Source organism: Sceloporus undulatus, chromosome 1 (genome assembly GCF_019175285.1).
Source record: "Sceloporus undulatus isolate JIND9_A2432 ecotype Alabama chromosome 1, SceUnd_v1.1, whole genome shotgun sequence".
Lineage (NCBI taxonomy): Eukaryota > Metazoa > Chordata > Lepidosauria > Squamata > Phrynosomatidae > Sceloporus > Sceloporus undulatus.
In genome coordinates, this window is record NC_056522.1 from 340,672,834 (window position 1) to 340,688,678 (window position 15,845).

The following is a 15,845-nucleotide window of genomic DNA, read 5'->3' on the forward strand; positions in this document are numbered from 1 at the left end:
GTGTGCTTCATTAGTTGTGTTTTCTCTCTGGTCATTTCACTAGGTTGAAGACTAGTTGCTTGCATGTTGTTTGCTGTCCCAATAAAAAATGGCCTCGGCTCAGATGGTATACTCCCAAAGTGCCTGTTTATAATTCTCTCTTTACCTTTTGATTTGTTAAGTAATAAGTGGTGGTTCTGCAACATGGAAGATTAACATGCAAAGCTTTTTAGAAATGTTCATGTGTCTTCAAGTTATCTGTTGGCTTATGCATTTCATAAGATTTCATAGGATTTGCTTAGGCAAGAGAGATACAGAGGTGATTTTCCCATTTTCTGAAATATAGCCAACAGCACCGGGTATTGGTTGCAGTCTCCCATCGAAGTACTAACTAGAACTAACTCTGCTTAGCTTCCAAGTTCAAACTTGTTATCCTGATTAAAAATGGCTAAGGACTAGCTCAGATTGTTTAATAACTCAGAAATCATAACTCCCATGTGCCTGTTTATAATCCTATCCTCTCCCTTTTAATTTTTTGATTAATAAATGGTGGTTTTGCAACTTGGAAGATTAACACACAAAGAAGCTATAAGAACTTTTCAGTTTTCTCAATTACAGTTCCCTCAGTTGGAGAACTACTGCCAGAACCTTTTCTTTGCTGGGTATAGTTATTGTTATTATTTTCAAACCCATCTTTTTCAATTTAGGACTAAAAGCAGCCTGCAACAAATAAAAAAAAATTGCTAAAAACCCACAAGATACAAAAGTTATAATGATGTTAAACAATCAAAAGATTAAAACTAGAATAAAACATATGTAATTAAAACTCATACACACATCAGCACAACAGTTATCAAGATGAAGAATATTATTTGGTGGGATGGCCCTTATGTGGTCAATCAATACAGGAATTTGTTCAGCCAAGATTATAATCAGGAGATTTTGTTTCAGGTGTCAAATAACAGGGATTAGTCCCTGCCTGCCCCATAATTATGGAACCCTGTTGATTTACAAGTTCATCAAAACTCATATCAAAGTATTGCAAGACTTTGCTAATTGGACTGGTGTTTCCCAGCGTTAATCAGAACTACGATAATTTAAAACAGTTTTTATACAATGTTGCTGAATTGCACATGCTGCTGTTTGTGGGCATAAAAGGGAGGAGGGCGTGTGTGAGAGGGAGTGAGAGGCAGATTGAGCAAGAGAGGGGGAAGTCATTTACTGTCAGTGGTGTAGTTGCATTCTGGACTTAATTGACTTTTGTTGTGGCTTTTTGGAAAGTAATATGTTACTTCACTTTTTAAAAAGTGTAGTAAACCAGTAAACCAGTCCTGCATTGTCTGAGAGCCATTTTGTTCTTTCTGCTGTGTATTCCTAGTACACAACAGATAGCACTATAATACCACTTTAACTTCCAGGTCTGCAACCTATGGAATTCTGGGCTTACCCCTCCCTAAAATGCAAATCCCAGGACAGTATGCCAATAGAATGACTTAAAATAGAATCACAGCACTTTAGGTGTGCATTGTGAAAGGACCTCTTGGGCTTTTCTTCCAAATCCTGCCCTACCATTTGCTGTAAGAACTGAACCTTTTGCTGAAAATGTTTTCTCCAAACCTGCTTGGATTGAGAGTGAGTGTGGTGTAATGCAGTGCTACTCAAAGTGGAGATCCTTGGACTTGTGCCAGTCCCTGAGTCATGGGCTACCAGTCCCTGGCAGGTTTCCAGAGAGGAAAGAAGAACTGTGCCCATTGACACAAAATATAGTGCCAGTCTCAGGCACATTGGCAAAAAACAATTGCTAGTCCCCTGCATCAGATAGCCTGAGAAGCACTGCTGGAGTGTATAAAGTTTCTGACTAGGCACATAGGAGACTCAAGTTCAAAATTTTATTCAGCCAAGATGTTCACCTTGGGCCAGACATCATTTGCTGGTCCAATTGATCTCATAGCCTTCTAAGGATAAAATTGGGGCTCCTCAGAGGATGGGTGACATGAATACACAGAAAAAGGTAGTGTACACTCATGTTTCAGCATATTGATCCCAATTCTTTAGTATTTCCAGCCAATCTCTTCTTTAATCTGTTTTCATGGCAAAGATGTGAATATACCTACTGTGTGTATGGAAATTGTACCTCTAGTCTCCCATCCTGGTATGATACCATCATATGGGCTATACTCTGGTGAAACTCATGAGTCCTGTTTATTCTCAGAAAGATCACACTTCTTCAGGACATGCCTATACCACAGCATTCTCTCTTCTGTTTTGTGCAAGGCTTCAGTAACTACCTTTCTTTTATTTGCACTTTACAGGGAACATTGAATACAGCTGCCCAGCTACCAATGAGTGTGAAATCACAAAACGGAGACGTAAATCCTGTCAGGCATGTCGCTTTATGAAATGCCTCAAAGTGGGGATGCTGAAAGAAGGTAAGGAAAAGAAGTTGTGTGCCTTTTGTTTACTTCCCAGCTCTTTTAGAAAGGTGGAGGCAATATCCCTTTTTCTCACCAGACCTTCTGGTATTTTCATGTGAAGGAGAAACAGAACACAGTATAATTGTAATTTTGGATTGACTGGGGTAGTAGGTGGCAGTGGTCATAGGTCAATGCCCTGTTGGTTTCACATGCCAGTATAAGTCCCCAAATGAACTTTTTTGGATATTGTGAAAGATGGTATCTGCTACTGGTATTCCAGTTGCCAGTTAGGATTGCATGCTTACTTGGAAGTATCCTGTTGAACTCAGTGGTGCTTTTATCTAAGTAGGCATGTATAGGATTGCACTGTTACTGTGCTTTTTATGTAAGCCATCCTGGGAGCATGATCAATAAAAATATAAAAATAGAAATATCTGAAAGAAAGAAAGAAAGAAAGAAAGTGTATAATTTCACAGTGGGGAGGAAAACACTTGTTTATCTTTCATGTCAGGTGATATAAGTGTCTTTTTCTGTATAAAGGCACGACCTTCATGAGACCAATCAACATGTCCCCCAAATGTGTGCAATTTTAATTTGAAAGATATTGATTTTAGGTGGCTTTCTAGGTAAACAAAGGCTGGTAAAAGCCAAACTAGGTTGCCTGGCTTTGTTTTTTCGTTGGGCTGTTTCAATAAAGACCCATCTTTAAGTGATAGGGGTTCAATCCTCCGCTGTTTAACTTCTATCCCGATGAAGAGCTCTGGTGACTTGAAATCTTATACTGTATTTTATGACCATCTTATTCTCCTGGTTAAAATATTGTAGTGACATGGATTATGGAATATCTTAACTGTTTTTAAAATAAATAAATACTGGTATAAACATCAACAAAAGTCTCTCACTTCCCCTTCTTTATGCATTTCTGCACATTTACCACAGAAAGGGTATGCTACAGATTTTATATCCCTACATGTATAAAAACAGAACCACATACTGAATATTAGGGTCCTTACAGAAGAATGTAGGGCTGCCTTAATCTTTGCTTGGCTGGAAAGAAAATTTGAAGATGGTCCATTTGGAGAGGAGAGAGACTTCTTTGCCTGGAGAGAGGCCTTTGTTTCAATGCAGGTAGTCTCCTTTGCCCTGCAGTACACCGCCTATCCATCTCACTCAGTCTATTGATTTGCTCAGTGTTGTCTGAATAGTGCTTGGCTCATCCCCTGTGCTCCTTTTCCTCCTACCCATTCCCCTCATCCATTCAAGGTGTCCACTGGGAATTCAATGGCAATTAAACACATTCTTATGGATTGGCTTCAAAGCTTAGTTTCCTTGGGGAATGGAAAGTGGGGGGGGGGGGAGGTTGGAAAGGAAAGGTAGCACTTGTGACTCTCTCTTCAGTGTATCTGGAAGAGTGCAGCTGCCTCAGTCTGGGCCACTAAAAAGCTCTCAGCTGTGGAAGGCTCTAGACCAGTGCATTTCATCCAAAACAGGCAGACTGTTGTTGTGGGAGCCAGAAATGAATTGGAAGCAAAAGAGGGTTTTCCTCTGAGGTGTTGCAGGAGTGATAAATGCTAGGGTGGTTAATAATGTAGATTTAACCCCCTGTTTAGTTCATTGACTGACAGATCCTATCTGAGGTTAAATCTGTCTGTCTGTCTGTCTGTCTCTCTCTCTCTCTCAACCACAGTTCTCCTGACATTGGTGAGGTCAGCTGTATGACCTTCATGACCTTGCATTTAGGTGAAGATGGTGATGGATTGAGGGGGAGGGAAATTAGCCTGCTTTGAACCTAGAGGTGTTATCCTCTGAAAATGGGGGTGAGGAGAGGGCAGCAAGGATGAACTGTCTTCTATTATTCCCTTGGTTTCTTTTATATGATTTACTCTAATTTGTTAGTTTTACTTTACAACACCAAACCACATCTCTTCCAGCATGGCTTAACCTATTCCACTTAGGACTCAGTTCCTCATCACCAAAGGCAGTGACTGTTTTCTTGTTGTGATTCAGAGTTTCAAAACAATAAATATCTAAACATAAATGGCTATAATTTCACAAGCCATTAGCATTATGCCTGTAGCTGTAACAATCAGAATAGGATACAATTGCCTTATTCAGCATATACCACTTGCCAGAGCTTTTGGTGGCTGCTATTTGTTTAGATCAGAGACGGGCAAAGTTCAGCTCACAAACTGCATGCCCCTACCCCCATGTGTTATATGTTATACCACAAGGTGCCTTTCTATCTCAAATACTGTTTAACATCTACATGAAACTACTGAAACTATCAACCGAAGTGGCAGAGTGCAATCAATATGCTGATGATTCTCAAATACATTTCTCCATGCCTTCAAAAATAGCATTAGCTAAGGACAGTGTGTCTCCTTTGAATGAATACCTGGAGGAGGTAATGGGCAGGATGAGGAAAAATCAAATGGGACTCATTTTTAAGAAATGTTTTGACCATCTGTTACTACTTGATAACATATGGCCCTCCAGCTATTGTTGGACTGTAAGTCCTAGCATCTCCAGTTGCTGTAGCCAATGCTGAGAAATGCTGGGAGCTGCAGTCCGGCAACATCTGGATCATGGAAGCTGTGCTGCTTGAAGGGACACACAAACACATACACACACTTTGTCATCTCTACAGCCCCTCGATCTTAAAAGATCTAAAAGCATCAGGTAAGGTAGATCACAGAAACTCATTGGTTAACCTTGGGGAAGTAACATTTTCACAGCCTCAGAAGACTGCAATGGCAAATCCCCTTGGAACAAATCTTGCCAAGAAAACCTTGGGATAGATTTGCCATAGGGTTGCCATAAGTCATAAATGACTTGAAGGTACATACCAACAACAAAGCTAGATCCATGGGAGAGACACTCAATTGCACCCGTGCTATTTAATTGCTCAATTTTGTACTGAAGCAATAAAACAGTAAAACCATCCAGAACATTGAATTTCAAATAGGCATGCCTACCCCATTAGTTCATTTGCCAATGAACTATCTGAAGATTCTCACCACTGGCTAAAGAAGGTGGCATATTTCTCAACTTGTAAACAGAAATTTAAAGGGGGCTGAGAAACAAAAATCTGTATTTTTAGGGAGCTGGAATGAGAATGATCATCACATCCATATCCTAGGCAGTAGAATCAATGAATCAATTCATTATGTCAGTGAGTCAACACTTACATAAATTCCATTGATTAAGTTGGTTTGCTCTAACTGGGCCTACAATCGGAGTCACACTTTTCTCTTTATGGTTCTACATGTTAACATGGACTCTACAGGGACGTAGCTAGGATTTTAGGAAGGGGGGGGGTCCAGACTAAGTGCTACTATTATTATGGGGCTTGGGTGCAGTGGCGCAGCAGCACACGCCATTCATTTTTCTAAAGGAAGGGGGGCCCGGACCCCAAGAACCCCCCCCCTTGGCTACATCCCTGGACTCTACAATAATTAGTGAGATTGTGTCCAGGAATTAATATGTATAATTGACTTTCACAAATCCCCTATCCAAGTTGGCTCCAGAGTCCTACCCCTTGGGCACCTATCGTTCACCCTGCCTTTTTACCCTTCAAATCCTTACTGGGTCTTTTAGTAAGACCTGAAGGTGACCACTGTATTGGACATGTGGGTGTGTTTGTTGTTGGGTTCAGTGTGATAAAGCATGACCAGTCCTCCTTGTTATGTATTACATTAAAACATCTAGACAGGGGTGTAGAAAATATTTTTAAAGATTTAATGCATAATGGATAAAACAAAGATCTAGCCAAATGTTGTTTCCACACATAGTACACAGTAACACTTCAGTTTCAAATAATGTACACTCTTAGCTCCCTGAAGCCCTATTCAGATCATCCTCATTCCCCTCTTCCTATTTGTCCCTATCTTTATTTATGTCTTGCCATGTCCAACAATCTAACAGGCAAGTCTCTAGAGTGTAGGTTGTATCCTTTTCCCCAAAGGACCCGCCCCCAGCATTCCATGAGCTGTGATTAGCTGGTTCGAGGATTGCCCAAATTCTCACTTCATATTTCATATTGACCTTTATTTTTCTCCTCCCAAATTCTTCAAGTAATTTCAAAACTTGCAATGAGGAATGAGAAAATCTGACAATTTTACACTTTCTCCTGTATTTATTTTAAAAATAAATTTATTTTATTTTATTTTAAAATAAATGCAGGAGCAAGTAATATATTCACCATGAATATAAAGAAATGTGCAAAATTTGCTAAATTATTTAAATATGGACAGAAACAAAATCCTTCCCCTTTTCTACCAAATTAAACAGTTCCCATCATGGAAAGAACTGTGCTCTACCTGCCGGCTATGCTGGTATTAAAGATGAAAAAACTATGAAAAAGTGTGTGTCTGGAGTAACTAAGCCCAATTCAGAACTAACATGATTAGATATTCCATGTATTACTGCTGGGAGAGCTCTCCTCCATGTCCCACTAGTGAGCGCAATATCCTGTGTTGAGATATGGGAGAGGGCCTTCTCAGCTGTGGCACCTCAACTGTGGAATACTCTCCCCCTTGAGGCCAAACTGACACCAACACTCTTGTGCTTTAGGACTTTATCACACGCAGCTTTTGAATCACCATAAACATTCAAAAGCTCCCTTTTATTGCTGCCTTGTCTTTCAATTATTTTGACCTGCACCTTACCACTGATAGGGAGCATCTGTCAATAAGTTCCCAATTGCATTAGTTATCAGATATGATAAATTATCCTGTTGTAGTACCGGGATTGTGCAGTCACATAGGAGAATATCACACAACAGGCTTACGTGAGTAAATCTCCATGAAATCATGAAAAAAGTGTGATCGGGATTCACACCCCCACATGCTTTTCCTGTCAGTAAATTGTCATGGAGGCATCAGCACTCGCTTGTCCTGTGTGTCCGTGGAGCAATTCAGGATCTTCCATTGTTGCCAAATGGTGGCTCCAAGGACGCTTTACTCATGGGACAAGCAAGCACTGATGCCTCCATGATGTCTCCAGCATGTGTGTGGGGGGGTGAACCCCTATCATGCTTTTTCACGATTTCAGATGATTTCATGGCAATTTACTCATGGTAAGCCTCCTGTTTGATAGTCTCCATAGTGTCAGTGTCTCCGCCTCCCCTCTGTCCCACCTCCCCTTCACTTTCCCAGAACAGCTGTGTATTGTTTTTTTTTTTTAAAAAAACTTCCTTTTATCTTTTTAAACATGGTGTTTTAAACCATGGAGTTAACATAACTCCAGAATTCTGTTTTTTAAAAAAATCACACACACACATATATGTGAGAGGCACACTGGGTAGAGCATAGGTTAGGGAAGTGGGGTTAAGGACAAGAGTGGAAGAGAGCATAAGGGCAGTAACAGTTCAGTCATGCTAATGAAGGGACGTGCAGTAGGGAATGCTCCCCAACCAGTATCTATGCACTTCCTTTCAGTATCATGATTGTGGTGAGAAAAGGAGTGGTGTGATAAAGTTCCTAGACCTTCTCCAGTTAAAACTTTTCACCAAAGCCTTTGAGCCTTATTAATTGAGCCCAAAACTGTTATAGTTTTTAAAACTTTGAAAAAAATTAAAATTTGTTTTTAACCCATTATGTTGTTTCATATGTTTACCTTATTTATACTTTATAACAGTTTTCAACCAATTCAACCTGTTTTAATGCTATTTGTAAACCATGCTGAGATCTCCTGATATCTGTCACTAGTCCCAGCTTCTGCCAACCTAGCTGTTCGAAAGCATGCAAATGCAAGTAGATAAATAGGTACCACTTCAGTGGGAAGGTAACAGTGTTTGGTGCAGTCATGCTGGCCCCATGACCATCAGAGCAGTCCTTGGACAACGTTGGTTCATTGGCTTAGTAACGGAAATGAGCACCACCCCCTACAGTTGATTACGACTAGACATTCATGTCAAGGGACTACCTTTACCTTTAAATATCTTAATAAATAAATAATATTGAAGGATGCAAACTCAGACTTTCAAGGATTATGCACTGAAAGCCAGGACTGATGAATTTGTTATCTGGTTTCTCTTATATCCCTACATTTTAAATCAGAATATCTTTCCACTCTGAATGTGAAAATATGTTTAGAATTTTCTAAATTATTCTTTTTTAAAAATACTAAAATAAAACAAACTAAAAAACAAACAAACCCCAAACTATCCCTATGAGTTGTGATGTGACATCACTGTGTTGTCAGTTTCCTCACTGCTGCACAGGACAGTTAATAAGGTGAACTAAGAAAACCTTCAAAGTAATGACATCATGTTATTGTCAGGTTTGCCAGAGAGAAGAAGAAGAGGCAGGACAGCTACTTTCAGCAACAACTATGAGTGTGTTTTAGCCATATGTTTTTGTCCTGTGAGAACCCACATACATGTCTTCTTTGCTGTGATTACTGCTATAAAATCTATTCCTAGTAATAGTAATAGAAACAACTACAATAATTTAATAATAAAAAGATGAATTCAATCAATAAATCACACAAAAATGGAAATCTAGCAAAGGGAAGAAAATAGTATTTGGCCTCCAAAAAAGTCAGCAGTTTTCTGGACAGAACAAATCCATAATTGTTTGACTTTCTGCAGAGAGATGCAGAATTGCCTGGGGACTTTAACTTATAAAGGGGTTGTTTGCATTTTTCTAGCTTTGGTTCCTGTGGTTCTGTTAGGTCATTCATTCCATCTTCCAGTCAATGGAGGATTGTTCCCATTAGCATATTTTCCAGGAATTTATCTAGGCCAGTCTTACAAGTTTCATGTGAAGTTGCTTCCCTTGGCAGAAGCACTTCTGGCTTCATCAGTGAGTTTTGGTATTTTGGGCTTTCTGGAATTTTGTCTACCATATTGCTTTATATAATCACAGTTTCCTCACATCATATTAAATACTATTTGTTTTCTTGTTTTGAAAGACCTAAGTTATGGAATTCTCAGAATTCTGATTGGCTCTTCCAGAATCATATTTTCCTGGACTCTCTCTTGTTATCTAAAAGATAAACTAACTAACTTTTACTAACTCTTCAAATGTTAATGAAAATACAGATCTTTCTGTGGTCTGTTTTCATGCTCTGGGGGTCCTTTTGCAGAGTCTAAAGGGGACTAAAATAGAGCCATCCTGAACACAATTTCATGGCTGAGTAAGGAACATACGAATGTAAGGATAACCCTTCCGCATCAGATCAAAGCTTTAACTGGTCCAGCATCTTGTTCCCACAGAGGCTAGCCCCCTGTTGCCTAGGAGAAGTCCACAAGAAGGCCATGAGAGCAATAACACCTTCCACTTCATGATCCCTAGGAACTGGTATACAGAAATATCCTCTCTAATACTGGGGGTAATATAATAGTCATTCTGCCTACTAGTTAGCAATGGACCTCTCCTTCATGAATTTGTCCAATTCCTTTCTGAAGACAGCAACACTGTGACCTTCCAGGTCATGTTTTATACTGCTGTTATAACAACTGCATATATACCCCAACCATTTCTTTCCCCATACAATGTCTCTTGGAATGGAAAAGGAAAAGACATAGCTAAACCTCCCAGGGGACTTGAGATTTCAGTTTCTGCATGTGATACTGCAATTAGAGAGTGACAGAAATTTAGCTGCTGAACTGACTTTACTTAGTCTTTTAAAGGGAAAAATGATGTTTCCTCATCAACAAAGCTAATAATAAATTGCATTCAGGTCTTGTTCCCATCCACACCTGTCCCCATATTTGCTGCATGGTTCATGATCCTGCCCCAGAAAGATTTTATGAATGACATCAAAGCACACACTGGAGCTCACTCACTTAGCTAGAAACCCTTTTTCAATATCCTTAAAAGGTAATTGTTACAAGAGTACTAAAGAACACAACAGGAGTTGTCCTTGGGAAATAAGAACAGTTGGAGCTGATGCTTCAGGTGAAGGGGAAAAGGGCTCCAAAGTGATACTTTACAACTGTGAAAGACTATCCCTGTGATGTACACATTACTGGGGGTTTGTTATGGCAATGCAGAAAAGTAAACGAGAAACAGAGGCAGGAAAGGAGCAAAGCAAGCAATCAATAGGTTTCTCAGATATCCTGGCTACTTTGCTTAAAAGAGCCCTAATCAATGCAGTGCAACTAAGGGAATGTATGTGCCCTGGGCCATCTCAGTTTCTTCCATCATGACACTGCAGACTGAAAAAACTCACTGAGATCTCTTCAACATGTGGATAAAAAACAGGGTGGAAAACTACCCATGTAAAATCTGAAATACAACCCAAAGCTACATGTATTCATTCAGCATCATAGCTTTCTCACCTGCACTTAATCATCCTCTCCCACTCACCACCAAAAACCAAAGGTTTGTCAATCATATTCCTCTGGCTTCTTAGCTGACTGGCTATCCCAGAGGAAAAGCCTAGGAGTGAGTGGGTTTAGAGCAGGAAGGCTCAACTTGCATGAGGAGTCAATGCTTCTGTTTGTGTTGGGCATCTTAAGTTACGCTATTCCAGTTCTGCACTAGATATCATCATACATTGATGGCTCTGAAGACCAAAACAAAGGGCACCCAAGTTAGTCTTTATGGCTGAAAGATATCTTTATCCAGAAGGGATTTAGTACCAAAGAGGGAAAAAACCTCATTTGGTCAGAGAGTTCCATGCGGAAGCTGCCCAGTACACAATGCTAGGACCAGTATTAGGTATTTTGCTTTTGACAATGAATGACAGTGAATTGTTGACTCTAAATTGGGTTTTACTAGAACTCAATGATTCACTAACAAGAGGCAGATATAAAGGACAAAAGACTAAAAGCCTTACCACACAAGAGTGTTCTCCACTGTAGTGTTCTTGTGTGTAAAAACACAATTAAATCAGAATTACTCTCTTTCCTTGTGCATTCTGGGACCACAGTGTCTGTGGGGAAAAATCTAGGCTACATTTTCTCTTTAATTTGTTGTTTCTTTGTTTAACACAGGAAGGGTTTCTGCATGGGGAGTATTAAGATACAGAAACAGTTTGGAGTGGTATAGTCAAGAAAAGATCCTTGATCTTTGATCTTGTTTTGCTGACATATAACTCTTTTCTCAGAATTCTAAAATACTGAATTCAAGCAGGAGGAGAATATTAGTTACACTTTTTGGCCAAGTCTTCCTGACCTTAGAGAGTGCTGAAGTTGAGATTTGTGTATGTCAGAAGACCTAAAGGTCTTCTCCTCAAACACCACCAGTATTTTATCTATTTTAAAACAATTCTGAAGAAGAGAGACTAACTACAGTAAGTGAGATCACATTTCAGAAAGAAATTCTTTGGATAAAGCTGATTCAGCCCAGTTTGCATAATTCTGACCATATGCAGAGGCCATTCTCTTGTGATGATAACCTTAGAGAACAGTGGTGCAAAGAAAATGCTGTCTGTTTTCCCCCCTACATTTGACAGTGAGAAAGAACGTTTCTGGAAATCTTTTTACAGTTGTTCAGGTACTGCACGCAGTTAGGAGACTGAGCAAAGTGAAAGCATATAATGCTTAACACAGGCAGTGTCGTTTTAACATGTGCAATGGAGCCACATCCTGCCTTTGGTCTTTCCCTAGGGAAAGCTTTTCTTTTCTTGAGAAGGGGTGGAAGGGAACCTATTTGCAAATTTCCTGACAGAAACATGCTGAAAAAGAAGCAGGAAAGAGGAAAACAGTATGTCAGAAAGGCCAAGCCTGTGGCAAAAAGATATCCCCCGGGCAGTTTTCTTCACCTTTTTTGGCTGCACTTGTTGACAACTTTGTGAACAATGAGGATCCAGTAGCTTTTAAGTCACCTGGACTTCTGTTTCAGTTTATGTGGCCATATGCAATATACACAAATGGTAGCCTTTCAGCCTCTAGATGTGCTGAACGTTTAAGTCCCAAAGCCCCAGCCATCATGGCCATTGGTCAGGGATTCAGGGAGTTAAAGTCCAAATTTCTGGAGTACCAAAGGTAAAGAACACTGCCAAAGACCAGTCTTCCTATCTTGGTGTCTTCTTGATGTTTTGGACTGCAATTCCCATGGGAGTTCTAATCCAACACATCTGAATAGCAGTGGGTTGGGGGGGAAGGTAGGCATAGACTTCAGATCCATGTTTCCTGGACTCCTTTTTCCTGCCATAATTTTGTTGTTGTTGTTCCTGGATATGCATAGTTAGGTGGTGGTTGTCACTGTGATCCCTCATTTCCCAACTTTCTCATCTCCCCCTAGATTCCTGTTTCTATTCAATGTACCCTTGGTTTTATCACAACTAGTGGGAAGGGCTTCCAAAGAAAATGGGCAGGACACATACAGGGGCCATTTTTCTTTTGGCAAAAGGAAAATAAATGCAGTCTTGAGAGAAAAAGACACTTATCCTCTGATCCTTCTGGTCATGCACTTCATTTACCTTTGATGAAAGTGGAGGAATCCTTTTGCTTCTTTCATTATTGGAGTGATAAGCACTACAGAAAGAAGATGAGGAGTTGGCAATTCTTACTTGCTAGATTAGAGCCCCCTTCCCAAATGAGGCAGGCAGATATGAAATTTTCCCCCTCCTTGGCAACTCACAGGGTCTTTCCTGTCTCTTTTCTTCCATAATTTTTTGGGACAAGAAAAGCCAACATAACCTACAAGTGAACTCAGGCTGAGTGTGTAAAAATAAGGCAAATTTGAAAACGGCAAAATTTGGTGGTGGTTATTGTTGTCTTTGTCCCTCCACCCGCAGGAAGACAGGTGGACACTGCCTGGCCACCTGCCTTCCTTGGCAACTAAATGGCCAAGTTGAGGGGGCACCTGGGCAGCAGGAAGGGAGGTTATGTGCTTGGGGATGAGGGGGACCATGAAGTTATGCCTGGCTCAGCTTTATGCCCTGCCAATGCAATATAGTATATTGGCTGAAATTTTTTTTAAAACTATGCCATTAAAAAGTATTTAAAGCCTTACAATGAAAATAAAAGTGCAGCACACACCCTTAAACGGCTCTATTGCAACAACTTGTTAATGACCCAAAGCCTGCCTAAATATAATAATAATAATAATAATAATAATAATAATTTGTTTTATTTATATACCGCTATTCCAAAGATCATAGCGGTGAACAGCAAGTAAGCTAATTAGCAAGTAAGCTAATTTGCCCCCAACAGTCTGGGTACTCATTTTAGCGACCTCGGAAGAATGCAAGCCTGAGTCGATCTTGGGCCCTTTTGCTAGTCTTGAACTCGCAACCTTGTGGTTTTGAGTGAATGGCTGCAGTACAGGCATTTAACCACTGTGCCACCAGGGCTCCTCTCAGCCAAAAGAGAGGGTGCCAGTCTAATCTCCTGTGTAAGAGAGCTCTACAGCCTAAGAATAGCATTATATTTCCCCAGGCATGTCATTGGGCAGAGCAGGTCTTGCATCTTTTTAAAGAGGACACTAAAACAAATGGGAAATGCTGGGTTGAAGTGTGTGTGTGCCTTCAAGCCATTTCCATCTTCTGGTGACCCTAAGGCGAACCTATTATGGGGTTGAAGATCATGTGTTAAATCATAGGTAATATTCTTCATTTTAGTTCCCACATGCAGGATGGCATGATGGACATAGTTATAGCAGCCAAGACTGTATATTACTGAGCCAGACCAGTAATCTGTTTAGCTCAATACTTAAGGTTTCAGGCAGAGATCTTTCTAAACCAAATCTGGCAATTGAATCTGGGATCTTTTATATGCAGAAATCCTTGAATGAATTGTGCATTGGCTGGGGTTGGGGGGAGTTGTAGTCCAACATCTGTGGAGGAAAATGGGTTGGAGAAAGTTGTAGTTACACCACAGCTACAACAATTATAACCTCAGTGTTTGAGATGTTTGAACTGTAGTTTCTTAAGGGAAGACCCATCCTCTTTTGGGGTCATCCTCACACAGCTTGAGAAGGAAATTATTGCATTTAGAAATGGATGAAGGATTCAGTACAGTTTTTTGGTCATATGATTCCAGGAAAATGCACACATTTCTTCATATTCAGGGTGAAAATAATCAAAGTGTTTCTCTTAAGAATGTGAAATTACACAAAATAATCATAATAAAATTTATTTATATCCCGCCTCTCTGTGCAACACTGACAATTGTTTGTCTATGTGGAAATCACAGAGCCTCCATATGTTGAACTGCTACTCCCAGTAATTCTTGCCTTAGCTACACTGAATAAGGTTGCTGGGAGTTGCAGTTGAACAATCTGAAGGGCTGTGCATTTCCCAGAGATGGTCGACATCCAGGATTTTGCAGGCTTAACTTTTAAAAATCAGGGTTTGAATTTTTGTATGTTCAAATGTAATTTTTGAATACTGTAATTTATTCAAATTTAACTTCATAGTCAAATTGGAGAGATTGGAAAATTCAAAAGCAGGACAAAGTCACTCTCACATATTCTACCCCACCTCCCCCATATTTCCATCATCAATACTCCCCCCCCCGCCCCCACCCCCACCTAGTTAGGGTTGCTCTGAACTTGGTTCAATTTTGGTAAGTGGTGCTTTCACATTAATGGCATTTTCATGGCTGAAACAGTGTCTGTTGCTGCATCTCTGAGGGTCAAGCAGATGTTAGAAGCAGAGTGAGGACAAGTGTCAGAAAATTGTTCATCCTTTTTCGTATGTTTCAGTTGAACAAGAAGCTGCAGTGTCATCTCAACCCTGTTGTTTATTTATCTATAATTCAAACTAGCTCAAATAATTAAAGAACTGTTTGAGCAGTTAACATTAACCCCCTCACTTCTATTCCTCTCATGAACTAACTTTCAGTGGAATACAGCCATTGTACAACTCCTCTTGTCTCTCAAATGTTTCTCCCCACAACCTGATTCCCTTCCCCCAGCACCCTGGTTTCCATTCCATGTGTTTTCTGAAAGATATTTGATTTCAGTGAAAGCTCTGCTGACATCTATGCAATATGCTTGCACTTTCTGTTTGTGCTTCCTGGGAAGGATGAGGACTCCTCCGGGGATTCTGGGTAATTGGGTTAGTGGCCAGCTCATGTCAGGAAATTAAAAGGCGGCCCTGATCAGGTTGCTGCTGCATGGGATTTAATGGCTTTGTATTTATAGACTATTCTGCTTCTAGCTTGAGCCAGAAATACCACTTTCCTACACATTGCAAAGGAAGTAAACAGAGCAAGTTTTCTTACTAAAATGCAAATGTACTTAAAAAAAACTAGCAAAGTGTGTACATGTGCACCATAATAATGCTAATATATGTTATCAGAAATTTTATCACAAGGTGAATGCATTGTCAATATCTGTGGTGATTAATGTAAGATTTGCTTCATTGCATCCTTTCTTTTAGGGCTTTACCAGACAATGGTAATGTCTTTTCAACCTAATTGATATCCATTATATGCTTTCTGTCTTTATGCTATTATAATAGAAATTAAGTACTGCTTTTGAAAAACTGAAATATCTGTGCACTTTTCTGGATATTTGCATGACAGTTCCCTAGTAAAAGAAATGCAAACAT

At 39.9% G+C, this 15,845-nt stretch overlaps 1 protein-coding gene across 3 annotated transcripts in view; it reads left to right on the plus strand.

The window, feature by feature from the left end:
* The window catches only part of ESRRB (estrogen related receptor beta), a 240,160-nt gene that overhangs the window by 188,803 nt on the left and 35,512 nt on the right, over positions 1-15,845 (plus strand). For all 3 annotated transcript variants that reach the window (XM_042445916.1, XM_042445917.1, XM_042445918.1), the window contains one exon: positions 2,292-2,408. In XM_042445916.1, coding sequence (XP_042301850.1) covers positions 2,292-2,408 — 117 coding nt within the window. The remainder of the gene's footprint in view (positions 1-2,291; positions 2,409-15,845) is intronic.